This window comes from Plectropomus leopardus, chromosome 20 (assembly GCF_008729295.1).
Source record: "Plectropomus leopardus isolate mb chromosome 20, YSFRI_Pleo_2.0, whole genome shotgun sequence".
In the NCBI taxonomy this organism is placed as follows: domain Eukaryota; kingdom Metazoa; phylum Chordata; class Actinopteri; order Perciformes; family Serranidae; genus Plectropomus; species Plectropomus leopardus.
In genome coordinates this window covers 21,378,836-21,401,633 of record NC_056482.1, presented here as the reverse complement: position 1 = coordinate 21,401,633, position 22,798 = coordinate 21,378,836, and the positions used below count along the sequence as shown (strand labels likewise).

At 39.9% G+C, this 22,798-nt stretch overlaps 1 protein-coding gene across 1 annotated transcript in view; it reads left to right on the top strand.

Annotated features, from left to right (window-relative positions):
• Window positions 1–5,951, top strand: part of LOC121959951 (leucine-rich repeat transmembrane neuronal protein 4) — a 112,759-nt gene extending 106,808 nt beyond the window's left edge. The window contains exon 3 of the mRNA XM_042509507.1: window positions 5,198–5,951. Within this exon, the coding sequence (XP_042365441.1) occupies window positions 5,198–5,521 (324 nt within the window). The 3' untranslated portion in view covers window positions 5,522–5,951. The remainder of the gene's footprint in view (window positions 1–5,197) is intronic.
• Window positions 5,952–22,798: the final 16,847 nt, after the last annotated feature.

The following is a 22,798-nucleotide window of genomic DNA, read 5'->3' as shown; positions in this document are numbered from 1 at the left end:
GCAAGCTGTGCTGAATGTTAAAAAAAAGAAAGGAAAAAAAGTGTCAAACTAGTGTGAAAACTGTAGTGTTTTCTCTTTTTTCTTGTCTCATTCTATACCTTTCTCTTTTCTTTAAAATACAGGAATCCATGTCCAGCACACACACACACACACACACACACACACACGCACACACACGCACACACACTCTCCAAGAGTCTAGATTTATGCCCTGACAATTTGACAGAATCCAGTGAAACGGTTAGGACTTAATATCGGTTAATTAATTTGTTGGACCTCGGCAGGGAGCTTTGAGCAGCTGAGGTGGACTGGAGATGATGAGGTGGTGGTGGTGGTGGTGGTGTGGTGGTAACGGTGTCGGGGTTGGTGAAGAGTTTAAAGTGAAAGGGAAATGGGGAGAGTAATCCACTGAGTGCCTATAATGTAATGAGTCAGCCGAGCTTAATGGAGTCCATTTGAAGGGGGGGCAGGGTATGGGAAGAAAGAAGGTGGTGGCTCAGGGGGTGGGTAGACATAGCAGAACGAGACGCTTAGTTGGAGGACTGAAAGGTGGCATTTTAACTAGGTTGGACAATACATAGATATTTTATCAGTGTTGGAATATACTTCATTTGGACACCTTTCCCAACTTTAATACCTTAGCAAAAGGTTTGATTTACTTCACAAACATAGAAAAAAGGTAAAGAGCAACTTGGCAAGAAATGTCCAACAAATTGCATGAAATAATTTTAAAAGAGCCAGTAAAAATGTCCAGAGAGCTCGATTTATAATAAAATGTATTTTTTAATTATTGCTATTAGTAGTAGTAGCAGTATTTTAAGTATTGGAATTTAACCGTTTTTTAAGCCATTTCTTATTTATTTATTTATAGATAATATTCAGGTAATCTACCAGTTACCAGCTAGTTTTTGGGTAATTTCCTAAGTTGTGCATTGCCTTCTTGTGTTTTTTGAGAGAAATCAATCCACTTATCAAAGGGTTAAAATATGCATTACATTAAAGTGATGCGGTTTTCTGATCTTGCAGACTGTTTACTTAGTCATTATATTCACATTACTAATGATTAATCATAAAACACTAATGGTCAAACATATTTGAACAATTTTAATATCAAGGTATTTAGTGAAAATATTGTGATATAAATTCAACTCCTGCTCCCTACATTATTTCCAGACCAGGCAAACATGCTCGTAGCAGCCGTTTAATCTGAATACACGACTACAACTTTGTAAAATTGTAATGCTGCACTGCATCATGAAAGCATGTTACAGTAAAGCCTGAGGCTACAAATAACACTATTTTTTTTTTTATATATATCTAAAACAGAACTGGTGTTAATGCTTTCAGAGTGGCTTTATCTCAGCCCTGTGGTTCAGGATAATTCCTGAACTGCCAAGCTGCGTTAGCCCAGACTGTTACCATTTGACTTTGAAATCTGTGCCTGCTCATACACACATGCAAACACACACACACTATTCCCCCTTCACAGCCGGCATATATCTGCATTTCATTGACACAGTCGGCCTTCTTTAAAAAAAAAAAAAAAACAACTCTGTCTTAAATTCTCTTAAGTCTGCCAAATAGGATTTCTCCTCGCAGAATGACTTTGTATGATAAGTTTAATAAATGTACAAGGATATTGGTGACACGTTTGCTGGGGTTGCTTGTACAGATGATTTTCTTATTTCTAAACCCACCTTGTTGACTTGTCTTCTCCTGCTTTGCTTCTCTGGGAAATAATTTTGAGTGTATGCAGGATCACTATTAGAGTGTAATATGTTTGCACCTGTTTTCTTTTCATTTCACTCCATTCACCAAATTAAAAAGATCATTTACCTCACCTGTAACTACGTGGCAGCTACTTTTCCTTTGCGATTTGAGGTTTGGAGATCACTGCACTTGAAATTTTTGTGATTAAATATTTTTGTAGTAGCTATTTCTTCAAAAAAAACTGTTCCTCCTACTGTCTAATAACCAAACCTGGAAGGATGTGTTGCTTTTGAGCTTGCTGAATGCAATTTTTCAATGCTTTGGAGATGTAGATATGAAATTTATTTTGCATTAATTGTATGAAATTTAACTTAAAACTAAAATTACACTGCTAAATACCAACAGAGATAAGTAGGACAGTTTGCTTTTTGTAATTAGGGTGACCCATTTTTTTTTTTTTTTTTTTAAGAAGTAAATTTCTTCTGTAAATATCATTTTTCCCCCTCAGGATCCGGTTACCATAACTGGCTTAGGTTAAAAATTAAATGTCAAGGATGTACATGAAAGATGCTGGAGTTTTGACACTTGCTCTGCCTCTAACGCCTCCTCAAGAGTCAGGGGTTATATTATTCATGTCTTCCGTGTTGGTGCCATATCTGTCGCTCCCTCTGTTGTTGTGCTTTTCTTGTCGCATTGTGTGTACAGACCTGATGATCTGTCGCTCTGCCAGGCTGCTGTGTTTAATCCAGGTCAGCTGCCATCTTCCTCCTGCTGTTCACGGCCTGTTAGAAGTCCCCTAATTGGCCTCCTTTTTATGGCGAATAAGTGTGTGATTTAAAGTTAGGGAGACAAGAGTGTCACGAGAGTCTCATCTGTTTGTTTGGCACCATTTTAAGGTTTTGGGGAGGGAACGCACGACCAGACACATAGCCAGATGTGACGCGTGCTCCCGGCTGTGACACAAGTGACATGGCACCGGAGAGAGAGAGAGAGAGAGAGAGAGAGAGAGAGCACAGGCTTATTTGCTGCAGCTTGAATTCAAAAGTGGTTGTGGTCATATGCAGTGTGGTTTTTGAGTCATGCCTACCTAAACATGCAAATTCACATTTTAGTTCTTCTGACAGTCAGAGAGAGCATTTCAGTACAGGTCATGGACAAGTAAAAAGAGATTGGTCTCACATCTGTAAAAAAGCAGTCGTCACAGACGCTTCACAGCACATGTTTTGGAGGGTCTTTGCAGCAAATGGGTTTTTGGGAAGCTGTAGGCTCAGGTGGTCACCATGTGAGGATTATTACAGAGGGCCAGCAGTTAAGTGCCAAACTAACTGTGCTGTAGGCTTGGAGTCACACAGGCTCAATGAAATGTTGTGTGACAAATTAACTGCAATGGAAAAATGAAACATCATTTGGAAGAATATAATGTTTGTTTGGAAAAGAAAACAGCTGTGGCTATTGTAGCTGCAGTTTATCCAGTGGTTGTTTTATTTGATTTTTAAAAGAAACACAATAATTTATCATTGATTAGTTGAAAAAGGTTAGTTCACCACTATCACAAAAAATGGAACTACACTCTACCAAAGAAATGGTACCAATAGCAACTGTGAAGAGTTGTTATTGGGACTATTTCTTAGTGCTAGATTATAACAGGTTGTTTCTTTTTTTCTTTGATAGATATCATGTAAAAAATAAGTTATGCAAAAACTGGGATGAAAATCTTTTTTTTTTTTTTTTTTTTTTTAATTCTCTTCACAACAGATTCACCAGTTATGGAGTTCACTTTTGACTTTAAATCTTACAATGCCCATTTTTTAAAATGCGTACACGTTACTCCTATGAGCTAAGACCAAGTGGCAGGCTCTGAGACTTAAAAATGAAGCCAGTACTAAAATGCCAAATACTGGATTCAATGGCCACTTTAGGCTGGCTCCAAAAACAGTTTACAGTCCGGTACAAAAAGTCAGTTTTGGTCTCTATATCTAATTTCAACATCCATGACAACTATCTGGAGGTGATTAATTACAATTTAGAAAGGACTAAAGCTACCATATTTTGAGGCTTCTTATGATAGAGTGCATTTAGTAATTTTACACCTATCACTATTGTAATATGACATGCTATTTATACAGTTGTTGCTTTGCATTTCCCCCCTCTCTCTTTCACGTTCTTTTTTGTCATTATTGAAATTTATTTGTTATTTACTACATCTATTGCATGTCTGTCTGTTCTGGAAGAGGGATCCCTCCTATGCTGCTCTTCCTGAGGTTTCTTCCATTTTTTCCTAGTTACAGGTTTCTTTTGTTTTTTTTTTTTTTTTTGGGGGGGGGGGGGGGGGGCGGGTTTTCTTAGGAAATGTGTGGGTCTAAGTACAGAGGGATTAAATTGACTTGAGTTGACTTGACTTGACTTGACTTGACAAATCAAATTTAAAAACGGCAAACTGGCAGTCCACAAGCCAAAGGGTGACATCAAGGTAGCTACATCTATTATGTATACAGTCTATGTCTAAGACAGTCCCAAAGTATAAGTAAACATGACCCCCTGTTCACCAAATACCAATAAACTAGAGTTCTAAAACTCAAGTCTGTGATTTCATCAAGTCTGAAGTCTGCCCCCTAGACACTGAATTGGGGAATTTTCGCTGTTTAATTCACTCTAGAGGGAAGCCCAATGGGAGTAAGAGTCAGAGGAGTGACTATTCTGAGTATAGATTTTACTCTCTCCGCGGCTATTTCAAGGGTCGTTGATAACTAAAATTAATTCCGTAATCATATGTTACAACTACAGTCTTTTCAAATGGAGGTACCTGAAGCAAAATCTTATTAAACTGGAATCTGTGTCCTCATGTGTATAAATTTAGTGGTCCCTGACATGAAGAAAAAGGTTTAGGACCATGTTATAGATGACATTGAGAACATGCAAGAGGATGTTCTGAGGATATGGGTACATGTTGTGTTTCAGAACTAAGAACTCAACAACAGAATAACACTCATTTGGGTACAAAAAAGAAAAGGCAACCTATCTGTCCACAAAATCAATCGACCTGGAGCCACTGCAGACTTTATACCCTGTGGCATCACACAAGATTGAGACTTACTTCTCTGGTTTCTTGCTTTGAGAGGGATTAGCTCATGTTCAGAAACATTGATTGAACTCTCCTAGGCCATGAAAACAACATATAAGAATTCCTCATGGAGCTGGTGTTCCCCTTTAACTCTGGTGTATAATCATTTCAGTCATCCATCATCAACTGAAGAGCTTTGCTCAAGAGGACATTGTTTACTGTATATTATCGATCCTCTTGTTTTTGGTATACCTGACACAGTTGGCTGAGAATCTGTATGGCTAATTTTTTCTCTCTGTCCCCTTTTGTTTCCTCTTCTACTTCATTCTTGTACAATCCTGGCCATGTATCCAATCCCTTGACTTCATCCTCTCCATCACATTATCCTTCTGTCTTTTCCTCTTTGCTCTCTGTCTATGTAAACAGGTCCCCCACCAGTTGGGTGCACTGACCTTCTACCGCTATGAACAGCCCATCGTAGACTACTGCCAGGCCCATCAACCCCTGCGGCTCAACATGGGCTATGAGGGACCCCCACAAGGCCTGGAGGGCCTGGAGGACCTGGGGCCGTGTGATAGGGGCACTATACAGACAGTGGCGCTGCCTGCCGTGCCCTCTGCCGCCAGCATAGGTGCCCCTGTGCCAGGGCCCCGCTCTCCACCACCGCCCCTCAGACCACCGACTGAAGGTCCCAGCGGCAATCCTTTCCCAACCATTGAACGCACTGGCACACTCAAATTCGGACGCTAGCGAGCCGAGTGTGGTTGCTAGAAGTGGGGCAAATGCCTCAGATTCACCGTGACTTTGTAACAAAGGGGCAGGTGAGCTGGTTATTCAGTGGGGCCTTGTTTTCAGTACATGAGTATGTGAACTAGAGGACACATTTTTCTAATTCTGCCTGGAGGGATTTGGCATCTGAAACACACTGTCTCACTAATATACAGTAAAGGGTGGGGCATTCTTGCAGATCATTTTGATTTTGTTTATCCAAAGCACCGAATCATGGGAGGTAATCCAGCATATGACAAAAAAGTACCCAAATCTGGTCGAATCCCAACATAGGGGGATCTGTTCACAGCAGTCCACATGCACTGAGTCAGGAGTGAAAGGGAAAGTGCAATAAACATGAGTTCTCGATTACAAAAGGTGAGAGCAGTGACATAAATTGAAAAGAGATGGAGCTGGGCATCATGCAAAGAGCAAGGGGCTTCTTACTGTGATTGATATTGAAATATCTAGTCAGTAGTTGTTAACAAAGGCAAATCCATATCATTTTTTTCATAAAGATAAGTCATTCTCTCAAGACAGTTTCATAAAATTTCTCTCTTTTGTCTTACTTTCCTTTGTTTCTTTCAAGTGGTACTTCATGCTGAATTCCATTAATGTGCATGTCAAACCAAAGACTTTTACTTGTATTTTTTCTTCTTTTATGCACATAAGCTACTTTAGCTGAGGGCATTTTTTAAAGAATGCCATTTGGTCTACTAAACTAGCATCTGCCGACTCAGATTCACAATCCCAACCAAATCCCCCGGTGGTTTCAGATGAACTGGGCTTGTCTTTACAGATTAGGAAAGTAACCAGGCGAAACGTATAAGTGCAATGGTGAAATTTTAAAGATATTTATCATAATAATTACCTGGTCCTCCCAACATCAATTTAATTGTCATTAGTGATCTTCTAACTGCAGAAATACTTTAGAGGAGATATTATGGCATGTTCCATATATTCTTTGAACATACAGGGGCCGTTTTCACAACAGAATGGCAGGTCTTTGTATATGATTATATCCCAGCTGAATGACTCACTATGCTTTAAAGAGGTAATCACGGGGAAATTATGTGGTAAAAATAAGTACATTTGAATGCAAAGTATTGTACATATTCTTACGAAAGGTCCACTTTACTGAAGGTCGAACCACTCTCACTGCCCCAAACAGTCATTTAAAACATTGTTGAGTCAATGTTTGACTTTGATCACACTGGACAATTCGGAGAGCACCATCTTGCTGGGTTGGCAAAACTCTGGCCATGTGCTCCCGTCTCCCCTCCCACCGCAGAAAACAACGGTGCCTAGTGGGGGCTTGTTGAACCAGCACGTTGACTTCTCTTTGACCTGCGTATGAACCCAAGGACTGTACTGGGAATATTGCCTGACATCTCCAGTTTTTTTTCCAGAAAGCGTGCCTGCAGTGCTGGACTTTATTGCACTTGGTAACCCCTTGGCCACTGTGTCGAGCGCTGCTAGTCATTGACTTGTGGAGATGATGAGGACTTCAGATATGGCTACAATTGCCTGTCAGATATCATCTCTGGCTTAATCCGAGCGGTGCACCGGGGTCGTTTTCTACATGTCAGTGGTCTTGGGAGTTATGGAAAACCGTGCTTGATCCTCCTACAGCGCAACTGATTGCGATTGAAATTGCGAGGGGCCAAAATTTCTCACAAAAGTGGGTGTATCCTCAAGATAAGAGAGAGGGAAAAAAAAGGATTTTTTTGGTTGGTTTTGTTATTTTGTCTTTTTGGCTCGGGACATAAGAGACAGTTTTTGAGGTGTTCAAAGATGATGTCAAGAAATTCTATAAGACTAATCAAAAGGACAAATCAAATAGAACTTATTTATCGTGTAAATAGGGAATCTTATTTGAAAAAAAGTATGGACTTCACTTCTTCTGAAACACAAACTGCTTGTGAACAGAAGAGGAGCCTTATTCACTTTCCAGTGGGAATCTGTTACCGACGGTGAAGAGGTTCCTACTGTAATGCTCCTGTTGTTTCAATGATAAATATTTTTCTATCTGCTCCCGTCACTATTCTACCATTAAACACGAATTATGTTACTGAGGTTATTTCTCAAACCCAACCATTTTAATGAATCACAGGAAGAAGGGAAGATTGGGATCCATGTTGTTATGAAATACTTCAAGCGTCAGACCTCATAGAGATCCACATTTTCTGTTCTGACTTCAGAAATGTTCCATCTTGCAGGAGGTGGCTGTATAATGTGTTGTTCGGTACATCCAATTCACTCCTCTTGTTTAGGAATCTCAACACTATCTGCCATTTCAAGGTCTACTCGGGGAGAAGAAGTGTGCTATTCTTTATACCAAGAGTTTAACTTTGGGAAGGATGTTCTTTTTTGATGTGCCATTATTTTGTTACGTGTTTTACCAAAAACCAGCCCCTAAAACAACAAGTGACCCAAAAGTCTTCATGGTTTTACACCTAAGAAGGGGTTGAGTCCCCTTTCTGTACAGGACATTGCATAAAAAGCAGTTGATTCGCTCAGTACGGTTGCTTAATAGTGCTGGTGGAGTTTACTTTGTAATAGCAGCTGTGCCAATGTCTTTATAATGGGAGCTCTCTCAAATCTATCCATGTATTGTCTTGCCTTGCTCTATATCACCCCTGCTAACTCCTTGGCCTGAATTTCATGTCTGCCTCTGGGTGACTTGGGTGAACCTGTTTAATGATGTTCTATTTCTGTCCGCATGCTGATATTTTGGGAAACTATGCCCAGTTAGGGAGGAGCACTGAACCAGAGACAAACAGTATGGGAGATATTTCCCTGTCTGGAGTGCCCTAGAACCAGCAGCACGTGTCTTGGACAACTTCACTGTTTTTTAAAGCAACTTGGTTGCTGACCCATCGCTGCCCCTGTCTCACCTAAAGTAGAATTCCCCGGCACTATATAGGCTGTTAAACGGAAAAAGAGGCCTGCGCTGGGCACTCACTCCGGGGACAGACTTTCCCTTCTTGCTAAAGCCCCATATGTAGTAATTACTTCAGTTTTCAGCAGTGATAATGGTTCAATTCAGTCTAAATACAATGATCAAAGCTACTTTGCCCTTCGTGTGTAATTAGAAAATGCTATTAAAATCTTTGTCTGTTCACAATTAAATCAACTACTAATAAGCGATTGATTAATCATGACTACCTCCCTGATAAAATCGGATATGTTCAGCGGAATGTTCGAATCCTGCTGCCAGTAATTATTTAGTCTTTTGTCCGTTTCTTTTTTGCCATCAGAGAGCTGGAAGCACAGGCGCTGCATGCTAATGATGCATGTTTGAGCTGAACTCCAGGACCGTCTGCGCAAGCCCCACAATGCCAACAGGCTTTATTTTCTCTTTTGGTTTGTTTGTTTATGGTTTTGTACACCCCGAGCTCCCCGTCCCCCTCCTCTTCTCTCTTTGAGTTTGGGCTCAAGTCCCCACCGGGAACATTTCTATTTTTTTATTATTTCCTCCCCTCTTTTCTTTTTTGCTTCTGGGGGGGGTGAATAAAGGTCTGAAGAATTGCAGTGAAAAGTTCCATATTTCAGTGTTAATGTGCAGAGGAAAAGCTCAATGCAAATCCCCGAGGGGGAGAGAGAGAAAGCAGAAGAGGCGAGAGGGGGAGCCAGAGACGCTGTATAATAGGGAGGATATAGATGGACAAATGGGTGAGTGCAAGGACGTATTCTGTTTCAATGAGAGCTTTGTGATGTCTCTGTATGTCCCAGGCAGCTTTATTTCCACTGTAAGACATGACACTAACTGCTTCAGCCAAGCTCAGTCACGCACAAGTCACACACATAGGAATTCTGTAGATGGCAAACCAAATCAAAATCAACTTGCATCTTCTAAACTGTATCTGTTATGCATGCTCACTTACGAAGACAAACCTTTAAAACACCTCAATTGGTTGAGATTTTAATTTACAGTATGTGACAAAGAATTGTTTATTTTGGTGTTTTTTAACCCTTTAAGAACTGGATCCACATCAGTTTTCTTGTGCCGCATTCACATGCCTTTCACTTCCATTTAATCCTCTCAGACCAGAGAAAATTTGCATTTATTTCTGTCAAAAACAGGGCAAAATTTAATGAACAACTTGGCGAGAAATCTTCCACAAACTGCACAAAATAATTAAAGCTGACAAGGAAATGATCTTAAAATTAGCTGGGGGAGGCATTAGACAAGTCTTTTTTTTTTTTTTATATTTTTTTATATAACTTTTTTTTATATACAACTAATTTTTTGCTAATGTTTGGGCCATTTCTTGTTGAGTTACTCATCCCCCTGGTGGTTCTGAAAGAAATCCAGCCCATTTGTTCAGGCTTCAAATGGTTAACTGCAGAACAATTGCACATAAACACATGTAAACAAAGAAAAACAAGCAACACACATGCTTTGATAAATGATGATAAAGTAGTGCAGATTTTGATGCTCCCATCCATTTTAGCTCACCCAAGGCCATCTGCGACGGTTCAGTAGGTTCTAATCCATTACCTGATAAATAGATTTGAAAAATTAATTCCAAGCCAGACGTGGAGTTGCAGCTTTTCTTCCCATACGTCTGCGTCTTACCCACAGGCATCGCTGGGGCGCACCACTCAGAGCAGTCATGGCTTCAGCAAGGCAGCACATATTCACATGGATAGGGGGGCTAGCAAAAAAAAATAATGCTCCCCATCTGCCACTTCTACATTCCTAATTTAAGTTTCTATTTTTATTAGTGTGTCATTAGTGTGTGTGCAGACTGCAAAGTGGTAAGAATTAATAACTTTGTCAGGCAGAAGAGAGAGTGGAAGCTTCGCTAGTGAGTTAGCAACCCTGCATGTACCCAGATGGCCTGTTCGTGTGTGTATCTATAGCAGTACCTACTCCACTACCTCCTGTGAACCAACATCACTATTACTGATGTTCAGGCCAGCCCGGTCCCCATTGATTGTTATTGTTCCATGCTGTTTCACATTAGCAGGAAGTCTTTAACCTCTGACCCGCATTGTCCTGGCTCTGTTTTTCCACCATTGCTCATGTCAGAGGGGACACAGAAAGGGAAGGCTTGATCATTAACCTCTGTCAGGGAAACACACTTTTTCCTTTGTCTGACAAAGCCCGTTTACGCCCCTAATTGGATTTAATGTGAGCACTGAAGAAAGGGAAGGTTTTTATTTAAATGGGCTCCATTCTACTCCTGCAGTTGGCTTGAGAGTGCAGTGAAAGGGAAATCAGAGCGACACTGATAGAAAGCAATATCAGAATTAGTCTTTGTTTCCTTGCAGGCTCAAAGCACTTTCCCTTTTTTTTGGCTGCCACTTAAATGCTTACCATAAAAACCACGGGGATCCCCCGCTGTCTCCTTCTCATTCATTTCCTGCAGAGATCATCGGTTTCTGTGGGATGTAAATATGCGCTGCACTGTTTTCTTTGGTAGTTGGTTTGTTGTTGATTTCCTTTTTTTTTTTTCTTATTTGGATTTTTGTTCTTTTTACTGTATTCAGACCTAAAGCATTTTTGTGGAGACCTGGTCCAAGCGCAAAAATATGGCTCTTCTTTGAGTATATTATTGTCAGAAAATGTTTTGTAAAAATTTTGATGATGATATCAGAAATAAACATCTAAAGATGGGAGTAGCAATGTCTTGTTTACCAGAATATACTACACTGTAACATGCATTGAGGGGGACACGTCAAGCCAAATTTGTTATGGGCAGTATGACAGTCAATGTAACGTTATAAAGGTTTCTTTAGTTATGAGGGAATCTCCTTATACCCCAGGCTTCTAAAGGAGCAGGAGTCTAAGAACAGTGATGGGATCCTACATTGTACACTGGTATCATCAGTAGCATAATGGAAAATGTATGCTCATGTTTCTTAACGATGCATATCTTGTTCACATTGATTTTGGTTGTTCTTTAAACTTTATGCATATGCAGTATTAAATTTCCAAGTGCTCTTTAAAAAGTATTTGATATTGTCAACTAAGTGTAATACAGAAGGTTCATCATAGTGGTAAAACTGTATATGAACAGATGGTACTGCATCTAGTCGCCTGAAGCAAATGTTGGCATTGTATTTTAGGGACCCATTGCAGTGTTTTCACATTCACATTCACATTCTTGAAGCTTGGCAATTAAACAAAAATGACAACTTTTGACTGTGGAAGCACCAACACCCAGTTGCAGCACTAGAACAAGATTTACATGCATCAAACACAACAAGAATCCCAGCAGTCATCTGGACCTTTTTTTGTAGGATTACAGTGACTGATGCATCACATCCCTGCTGCTGAAAATCAGTTGACCTCCAAGAACTTTACAATGTCAGCTTTTGTTGCTGGCTGTTTATTTACCCTAAAAACACTGATGGTAAAATAAACGTGTCTCGTTGGTTCAATCTGCAGTTGTTTTTGTGCCCTTTGCAGGATTTTACAAGCTCTGTGGTTTTTTACAGAGAATCCAGCTCTGGCTTTTAGAGATACAGCTCTGTTTTAAATGTCCTCTTGTTGAGGCAGATCTGGTTACCTTAGTCTGTAAGCCTCCTTGCTGTCTTTTCAATTCCTTGCTCTAATTTAAGGATTTCCTTGGCAAAATGTGCCTCAATGTGCCTGAAAAAAATTCATTTCATTCATAGAAAGATGTCCAAAATTATATATAGAAATGTAATTCTGCTGGGCTGGAGTGTAACTCACACGCTCAAGACATTTAAAGACTCAAACATCTAAACAAATTCACAGTAATGACTGTAATCCAGACATTTCACCACCTGCAGTACTGCAATCACAGAGTCCAAAGACAAGGGACAGAATTAGGCTCAGCAGGCTTTGACAGCCTGTGTTTAGTCTGACAGGGGGAGAGTTTCCTCAAAATAGCAACACCGTCCACAAAGAGCACCATGGGAACACAAAACACAGGCCACAGTATGAGACACATTATGTCCCGTGATCACGCCTGATAATCCTCGCATTGATTGTATCCACAGTACTGGAAGTAATGCACAGTCAGGTGCACAGTGATGTTTGTTTTTTAGTGGATGCAGATGTGAGCCCCACCTGAGTCACACAAATGCATCCATTTAGTGTGACTCTAAATACTACAAAACTCATGAGCCTGTGCTCTAATCACGAAGCCAGTCTGAAACACAAATCATTGCTTTGGCGATTTCAGAACACTTTACTGCTGCAATCAGGCACAAAATTCATCATCACAGTTACTCAGTTTATCCAAAACTGACCCAAAAATAGAACACGAAACTGCTAACAAACGTGAATAAAAGCAATTCCCAGCATCTTAAATAGCAGCTTCATATTGGCTGAAGATCTTGATGTTTAACAGCAGAGGTTTCAGCTTTAACCTTGCTGCAACTATGTGGAAGTGTACCTCAGGGTGTTTCAGTATAGCCTGACTTGTTAGAATGTGGCCATAGTTGATCACTTCAAACCTTTTCTCATGTCCAGGTAGTGAAATTATTTTACCTTGTAACGCCCCCCTTTTTTGTCGCATAGGGTCTAATGTTGCCATGGAGGGGGTTACATTAGTTAGCTGAAAGCCTGTTGGGTGGCCTCTGCATTGGTATCATGCACCAATGGGGGCGTGACAAAGGGTAAGTATTTACAGCCTGTTCTCATTCTGAACCCGTTAAATGCTGCCACTTGGTCGTTGATTTTGGCATCAGACACGATGGTATGATACGCTGATAGAATACATCAGTTCATAACACACCCGGATGGAACTGTCACAGCAGTATGATGCGAACCAGAGGTTGGCCGGATGACACCTGTTGTGGCAGTATGATACGACGTTTGAAACGTGTCAGTTTTGAAATACTGCTGCTAAGGGGCTGGGAAGTCTAGGCACGTGGGGGGGGATGAGTCCAACACACCCCAGGCTTTCATATAGCAGCCTGCTGTTTATATCCTGTATATGTTGGGCCAAACCAGGATGATTTTTACCAAAACCTTACCGAGTGCTTGTGTTGCACAAGGAAATAAACAGAAATAAAAGGGGTTTTAATGTAAATTTATTTTGAAAATGACTGTATGCATCTAATGAGTAGAAACACAGGGTGATACATAGCATGTAAAATGTAGACCCGAAAGACATTTACCAAGTTTTGGTATGTAATGTACTTGGAATTAAAAAACGTTGGCATTCTGTCCACACCCCACTACACCCAGCATGAGGCAAGTGCTAGGGTACCACAGACCTTAAGATTTCTACCAAAGAACACAATGAGCAGGGCTTCTGAGCTTGTTACTTAGATAATCAGTTCCACTATGGACTGGGACCATCTCAATTTCACTATCAAAAGTCAGTACAGCAGAACCAGATTTCTTTCCCCTTGTATTCCTCTTCCCTTTTCTGAACCTGGTGCTAACATTATCCTCAGTTCAACTCGACTGTTGTGTGATGATATTTGGGTGCATCATGCTAGTAGTAGCTAATAGTGTATAGCCTTGAGCTGCTGGGCTAAAGCAGAGATGAGCTACACCCCCCCCTAATATTCCAGCTTGTAGTCTTCAGCATCAACTGAAAATGACACTAGTGACTCAAGTGACATCACTTGAGGCAATTCGTAGGTTTTGCGGTTTCCTTCCTATCCACAAAAAAGGTTTTATATAACATTTTCACATTTCTAGAAGTACTTCCCAAGATATGCAAACATACTTTGATGTGTGCAATCTGTGAAGCTCCCCTTTAAGATGCTTTTGAGAAATGGGATCCTGTTCCAAACAGAAAGGTGGCGAATGGCATAAAATTACAAATGCAGTATCACTGTATGTTTCTGCAACTGTGCCTCTCCTCCAACTGATATGCATGATGAGTCACCCAACACAAAACAGGCAGAGGCAAAAGGAAAATCCTTAAGAAAATGCAAAGACAGCGGCCACATAACCTACATTTTCAGAGTTTGTGTTTATTTTATAAACTTTTGGGAGACGACACTGTCAACATTCAGGAAGGAAACTTCATGAACATGGCCAACTTGCTCTGAGTAAACCAAATACCCTCAGCGGAGGAGTACCGTCAGTGTCACGGAGATGGGAGATCTGTTTGCTTCAGCCTGCTGTCACTTCAGATGCACACATCATGCCGTCACCACCTTGGAGGAACATGACAGGCACGCTCGCAGTCCGGCTCACAGCGGTTTTTCAGGACATGAGGTCTTGTTATCTTTTAATTTTTTCCCTCCAATGATCACACACCCTCTGGACGAGCGTCAACACAAACGTCAAGAAATTACAAGTGGTTATTCATCAAACACTCCAACCTGTAGCCAGGTAATCATCAGTTAGGTAACATGTTGATTGTGACCCTTTTCACGGCTGCTAATGGATGCTGCTAATGACATGAGCTAATTTTAGTTTAAAACATCATTAGCATCAAAGAAAAGTTCATGAATATTTCACTTTTAAGCTGAAGTTTCAACATTTGCCTCTTGCACAAAAAAAAATATAAATATAAATATATATATATATATATATATATATATATATATATATATATATATATATATATATATATATATATATATAACCAAAGTGTGTATATTTCTTATGGGCATTACATTACTGTACAAGAAATGCTGTGAGCAGCCAACATATCAAAATACAGCAAACTGCTATGCTTTGGAAGGGTACCAGCTTTTTCTCTGCAAAGGCACCTTATTTGAAAGGTTAAAAAAAAAAAAGGTCTGACATGGCTGAGGGGTCAGCCTCTTTCAGCTGATTGCACACAGCCCACCTCATCTCGGTCTGTGTGAAAAAGCCCGTGGCTGGTGGTTGATTGGCCAGGTCAGATGGCTGGGTAAGTAAGCAGTGTCTGATTCTCAGTGACCTTTAAAGCAGTGTGATGGTGGTGTGGGGCTGACAACTCTCGACTGGAAGGGAGTGGAAAATTCATGGGTTTGATACACTCCGAGGTTGTTTCTTGATGTTTTGCAACTGTAAACTCTCTCTCCCCCTCTCTTTTTTTCAACTAGGCAGAGATTTCTATGGAACTGCTGGCCCTATATCCACTGTAAGTAATGGAGCTCCTCGGGCATGTAAAATGTCTTGTCCTCATGCAGCCTACACTGGCTTTCAACTGTATCCCGCCACAGTCCTGGAGCACGCCTAAGTAAATTTTATCCACAATTGTTGCCCTCTATGGGAAGCCAAAGAAGGCCCTTTTCCCATTCCCTTTGGCACTTTCCTTTTTACACACTGTGTCGTGTCTTCCTCTTGACCTGAATGAGCAGCCAACATTTAAAAATAGCAGTTTACATCTTGCTGTATTTGCTCTTTTTTTCGGGGGGGGGGGGGGGGGTTATTCTGTCATGCGGTCTTTCTTTTGGCATTTCCTGGTATAAAAGATGCTTCCATGCAGTCTCTCTTTTTCAGTGTTTCTCAATATAAAAGCATTTTTTATTTTTTTTAGGAAAACATCGATTTGTAAAGAATTGAAAAACAGACATGCAGGAAAAAGTGACGATAACTGAGTGCAACAAATGATAAATTGTAAATAAAATTCAGCACAAAAAACAATTTACTTCAAATGTTCACAGCTCTTTTTTTCCCTTTTTTTTTTCCTTTAGTCAAGCTATATTTATAAATACAGAGACTGAGCTACCCTATTCTGGCTATGGTTGAACTTAGTTGACGTTTTTACAAAAGGGGAATTCTGTTAACCATGGCTTTAAAAGTGTGCTGAAGTAACATCTACACTTGGTTGTTGTAACTAGGTTTTGTTTTCAGAGAAACACAGAGGGAAACCACTGACTTTTAGATGCCAGCAGGGAAGCTGTAAGTTAAATAAGCAGTCAACTTAGAGTTTATATCTTGCTGTATTTGCTCTTTTTTGGTTTTATGCTTCCATACAGTCCTTTCTTTCAATGTTCCCAATATAAAAGCATTTTCTTTGAGATGCTTTTAGAAATGTACTGGTTTGTGAATAATTTGAGAAAAAACAACAACATCTTGTTAATGACTGCTCTGTGCAAAACAGACTGGTAATTATGAATCGCCATGCAGGGAAAAGTGAAGATAATTGGGAGTGCCAAAAAAAAAAAAGTAAATAAAATTTAGCACTAAACAAATCACTTCAAATGCTAACAACTATGATTTCTTTCTTTTCTTTTTTTGTTTTTGATCAAGCTGTATTTATAAAAGACAGTCAGAGCCAACCTCTTTTGAAATAAAAAAAAAGGTGTAAAAGAAAAAAAAATAGCAGTTATGGTTAAACTTATTTGAAGTTTTCACAAAGGGGTTATTTTATAGACAGTCACTTTATGTGTGCTTACATCTAGACTTTGTTGTTGTAACTCCAGGTTCTCTTTTCAGAGAACACATAGGGCAACAGCTGACTGTTAGATGCCAGCAGGGAAGCTTTAAGTGGGGGTTTTACTCCACAACAACCAACTGTTAAAGGATCCAGTTGAGGGAGACTTCATCCCCCTGTGACAAAGCAAAGCAAAGCCTAGCTGTTGGGCCTTAGACATAAGACAGATTTGAAGATGCACATTCAAGGTCACCAAGGTTTCCTAAGAAAATCTCAAAGCTAAAACCAGACAGATGTTTACTTCCACCAGAAAGCCGGAGCAGCGGGGTGTAATAGAGGGAAAGCAGGGATGCCATGCAGCTCCCTGAAGGGAGGGCAATGAGCTTAGGCTTAATCAGCAGCCTTTTCCCTATACGCTTACAGTGTCACATAATGACAGGGAAGTCAGTTGAGGATGCATAAACTTTTTTGCTCTGTTTTGTTGGTATTGTACACAATTTGCACATGAATTAAGTTTGCAGAGGGAGGGTTCAAGAAATGCCATGAAATGAGCATGGTTTACTGTGCAAATAGCGCTCTGTGCTTGAAGAGTGAGAAAACACCCTCCCCTTTAAAACAGAGATAAAATGAAGGAGTCGTGATTCATGGAAGTGCATTTGGCTCACGCTGTAACACAAGGAAAATCCAACATTTGTGTCTACCACTCAGGACTTCACGTGCCAAGTGTTCAATAATGACAGCTTGTTTCTGTAGATAGAACAGTCACAATGACATTGCAAAAACATTTATGAGTGGTATGACTTCTGCACCTTACAAAATGACTTTGCAGGGTGTGTCTGTAGTGCATACATATGTTCATTATTTTTTGCATTGTTTTAATTTGCATGAGAGGGAAACTGACACTTCTGAGACACATGGATAAAAGATACATAACGGACCCCTTTTTTTCAGAAAAAGGAAAGCTTTCTTGAAAAAAAGGGATCAATTAAGTATCTTTTATCCATATATATAAATTATATATGGAGTGGGGATTATATTTACTTTCTTTGAAATAAACTTTAAAATCACGATACAAAGCCTGAGGGCATTAGTGTTTTTGTGCAGGAGTTTTTGCTTGCCACATGATTGCCTAAGAACTGCCCTGATTCAGGTGATCTAGTGGAAAGGTGTTCTGTAATGTTCCCTCCACTTGGGCTTCAGGTTACTAAAAATCACCCTTAAACAGAAAAGCAAAAAACTGACAAAACAAAACACAAAAAACAAAAAGACCAGACCTCCCTTTTCATGGTATCATTGCAATTGCAACCAAAATGATGCCAAGAATCTAGTGATTTTGTTGTTTTTTTATGTGGTGGATGGAGAAATATATTTTCTGTGTATGCAATATCTACTTGCAAACTTCAACAAGTTGAATATTTTGCGTGAGGTTTCATTGTCTCCCATGGGGTTTCAACCTGTCTTGCTTTTTTTCCACTACAAACCATCCTAAACTCTCTTGTGTGGAGGTTTTAGTCTCTCTCATGGGGTGCAATCACTCTACAGAACTGAACCTCTCTGACCTGACTTAAACCACTTTTGTCTAAATTGGTGCTTTTTCCTGATGCAGAGCCTCCCAAGGCAGAACACACACACAACTCATGCATTATTTGAAAATCTGCTGAGGGAGTGCTGCACTAAAACACTCCACTGGGTAGGGCCTTTTGTATCAAAAGGGAGAAATGGACATCATTACAGTGAAACAAAGCAAGTGGAGCAGATCAGAGAACAGAGAGGCTCCTATATGGCGAATGGATAGCCAGAACAAGAACATGGTAGTGATTTTGCTGAAGCTCCAAAACAACTGGGGTTTATGAATTTATAATGAAAACACGGACATACAGCAAATCTTTCAAGTGAAAACATATCAGACTGTTCTCATGTGGGGCAAATGGGTATTAGAGTTTGGTTGATGGATGGCTACATTTGGCATTAACTGTAATACCACAAAGCTTCAACTTTCAGCAATATATATTCAACTTGCCTATACTAAATCATCTGAAGTGATGAAAATGATGTGTCCAATTGGTACAACTGGCATATAACTGAATTCTGTGTGAAATACAGATTTTTTTTCTATATGTATCTGTCTAATTTTTTACAGTTCAGAGTGTTCAGACAGACTGTGCTGGTTAGAGGTCCTGGAAGAGGACAGGCAGTATAGAATATAGTAGGAGGAAATGGTAGCACGAATGGCATTTAAATTGGTTGCGTGCCCAGAACATGAGCTTATTGGCTATGTGCTTGTGTTTATCTCTCCTCTTCTATAAAGCACTTTGAAATCAGTCTATTTGTTAAAAGTTATCTTCAGGGTACTTGACTTGCATTGCAGATAATAAAATGGTAAAGGTTAAAGACACAGGAGAAAAGTGGAGGGGAACGGACAAAATCAAAACTTAATAGACTCAGACATGCCTTTTTTAATAAATGGTATCAAACTAAATTCTCAAATATGCCACAAGAGGGTTAAATATTTCCAAGTTATAATCCAGAGTTCAGTTGGGTGCTCACAATGGGATTTTAATGAGAGACCTTTTGAGTGTTTGTATTCAGCATTATCCTTGGCATTAAGTGCAATGTGTGCGGGTTGGCTTTTCTCTGAGATACTATGAAGAAATAAACCCAAATCAGTAAGTTTAAGTTTTGTAAAGTACTATCATGTCTGTCACAGTCTGCTCTTCACCCAACAGCCCCATGCATCCACACACCTGTTCCCATTTCCCTCTGCAGTTGCCTGGCCTTCCCCACCCACCTCCTCATCTGCAACTAATATCCCCATCAACATCATGACAATGGCTTTTAATGGGCCAACAAGGACTATTTTGCGAATGAGAGTTGAAATAGGCCATAATATATATGATTGTGCGCACTTGATGCTATTTAATTAGCAAACTATGAAAACAAAAACTGATAGAAAAGGTGGCTTGCAGTCATCTAATGCATAAAAAAAATGTGGCAGCAAAATTAAAATGTAGTCCTGCCAATCAATATGCTAAAAGGTTGGCAACACATCCTGCCTTCTACTTCTCACTTCCAATCTTTCTGTCTTGCTTCAGAAGAAACATGTTCTTAAGTAAACATTAAAAGGGCGGTTTAGCCATTGATTACAGTGCTGCTTCCAAAGTACGGCACGGGTCTGAAATGTTGACTCTTGCTATGAAAACCAACTAAAATGGGTTTGGGAAGAACAATAGTGCAAGCATGTGAGGGCAAAAGTATCCACATGCAATTTAATGTCCATCCTCAGAATTCCAATATTAAATTAATCTGTATTTATAGTGATACTGATATACAGACTTTGGAGATGCATACCCCTGTAGATGACAGACAGCACTCAGAGCTTACATAGCATTCCTGCTGTTGTTTGGTAGCAACAGTTATTTCAAGTGAAAAGAGAACCTTCATACACCCTACATATGTATTTGCTGAAGGAATCATCCAAATTAAATGAAAAAAAAGAAAAACCACACACACACACACACAAAAAACCTTGGACCGTACCCTCTAGAGCAACAGATAGAAGAATTTTCTTATCACATCCACCTGTAAGAACAATGAAATCTTGTGCATGTGCCTTCCACCAGTGATACAAATCATTATTGGGTTATATTCAGGAATAAATTATGGTTTGAGTTAAAATACGTAAATTGTTGAGGTAAGGATCCTTGCCTTCAAGACAGACAGGCCCTAGGTGGTGTGAGTGGGTGAACACAACTCTTCCACCTCATTCTTGATATCAGAGCACCCCAGGCTTGTGTTATAACCCCCTTGCTATACTCCCTGTACACACATGACTGGGAAGCCATTCTTGACTCTAGCACAATCATCAAGCTGTGTTGGACCTGATCATAGGTAACAATAAAAAGGAATATCTGAAGGAAGAAGAGGACCTAACTCGCTGGTGTCAGGACAACAACCTACTCCTGAACATTAGCAAAACTAAGTAGACGATGGTGGACTTTGAAAAGAAGCAGGGAAAGAAGTATGCCCAGCTAATATCAACAAGTCCTTGATGGAGATGGAAGAAAGCTGCAAGTGGTGGACAGTCTCCTTTACATTTTCTTTTTCTAGTCAACATTAATTACCCATGGCCCAACCAGGGCTTAGGGTTAGCTACAAAACCTTCTCCATTCTCTTGTGTTTGCAGTTTTATTCCAGAATGATTACAAAACCTCCCCTCATATGCATAAACAGAACCTGAGCTGTGCTGCTCTGCCCTCCCACGCATAAGCAGATTCATTTGCAGCCACAAAATTAACAAATATGCAAAAAACAATGGTGTTGTGACTGACAAAGAAAAAAAAGCTTCTACTGGAGCCAAACATTTTTATTTGTTGATAGTTTTTTTTTTTTTTCGTTTCAGAAAAAATAATATCTGTTGGAATAATATGTACTGTAGCCCTATGTGAGCAGTTTAGAGGCATACTGTGATAAATACTGAATATTGAATAGAAGCAAAACACCCCACTAAAAACCGGGAATTCTTATTTATGCTCTCTTTACTGTATGTTTCATTTCTAGCTCAGACACTATCACAGAATCTTATTTTCCTCAAAGGGGCAATAAACATGTGTTGGGTAAGAGCCAAGTAAGAAGATGAATGAATGAATCTCACAAACAGCACAGCGGTTTTGAATAGTAATCAAGCTGAAACACTGAGCTCTGACACTGTGGAGCAAGTCTGATAATGAACACGTACAATGTGCAAATCTTTCCAGGCTCTTTTCCTCTGTACATGTATTCAAATTTAGAGTCTTGTTGTATTGCGTGCAATCCTGAGGGTCAATCTAATTTACTTGGAGCTTTGTCATTTCCATTCTCACTTTTATTGTTTTTTTGTGTGTTTTTCTTTCTTTGTTAGGAGGAGATCGGCTCATAAAATGGCATTTAGGCAGGGTAATGAGAGACATCTTGCTCTCAGCCACCAGCCAAATAGTGCAGTGCAGAGCTGTAACAGGCCACTAATTTATCTGAATATTAGGCAAAATTTATCAAGGCATGTTGATCTCTGCAGGGCAGGGATTGTGCTGGCAGGGGTCTAATGGCCGGATGGGAGGATATTATCAAAAAGACCGTGAGGAAGCTGCATAACCCCTGACCTCTGGAGTCTTGCAGAGTTCAGACAAAGTTGTCACATTCGCTCTTATAGTAGAAACTTGCTCAACTCAGAAAATACAAGAATTATGTTCAGTATATGTTTTGAGAAAGGAAGAAAGTGGTGCATATAAATATGTCCTCAATATGTGTTAGATCTTCTTTTGATGGATGATTGAAAGTATGTCCCCGGGTCTTTTGAAGTCCTTGGTTACCTTTAGTATTTAGGCCTTAGCAGCAAGAGATCAAATTCCATTGATGTGTAAATTGTACATGCTCAGCATCCATTGTGGAGAAAGATTTTCATTGACATGTGGTTAAAGAATCAAATAAAAAGTCAACGCTAAAGCAATAGAGTGCATCTGATCTCTCCTTCCGGGCTCCAGACAGCAGTGTCTAACTCATTTGTGGTCATCTTCAAGGGCACAAAATAATTTAAATCCTCCATCGTCCTGAATCTGTCTTGGCCAACAAAGCTCCAGAGTGCTCTCCTCTTCTTTCTTTCTAGCCATCAAAAAACCTCTAAAAATGTATGAGCGTCAATGTAGGAAATAGATCTTAACTTCAATTGGAAAAAAACACACAGGAAAACTTTGTCTTTGAAAGTTTGTGGCATGTTATTTTTGGTAAAGCTCTTGTTTGCATCAAGGCCGCTAACTTCTAAAGAACTGAATCACGCCTCCGGAGAGTAACAAGTAGAATTCAGCTCTCATCACTTCACTATTTAAGCAGTTGCAAAGCTCAAACTGAACACCGTTATCAAACAGGAGAGAGAGGCTCTTTTTTGGACAGCCTGACTTGCAAAGAGCTCCAGTCTGTGATGTATTTAAAAATGCATGCAAGTTTTTGCACGCAGGTTTTCAGAAGTCAAGGC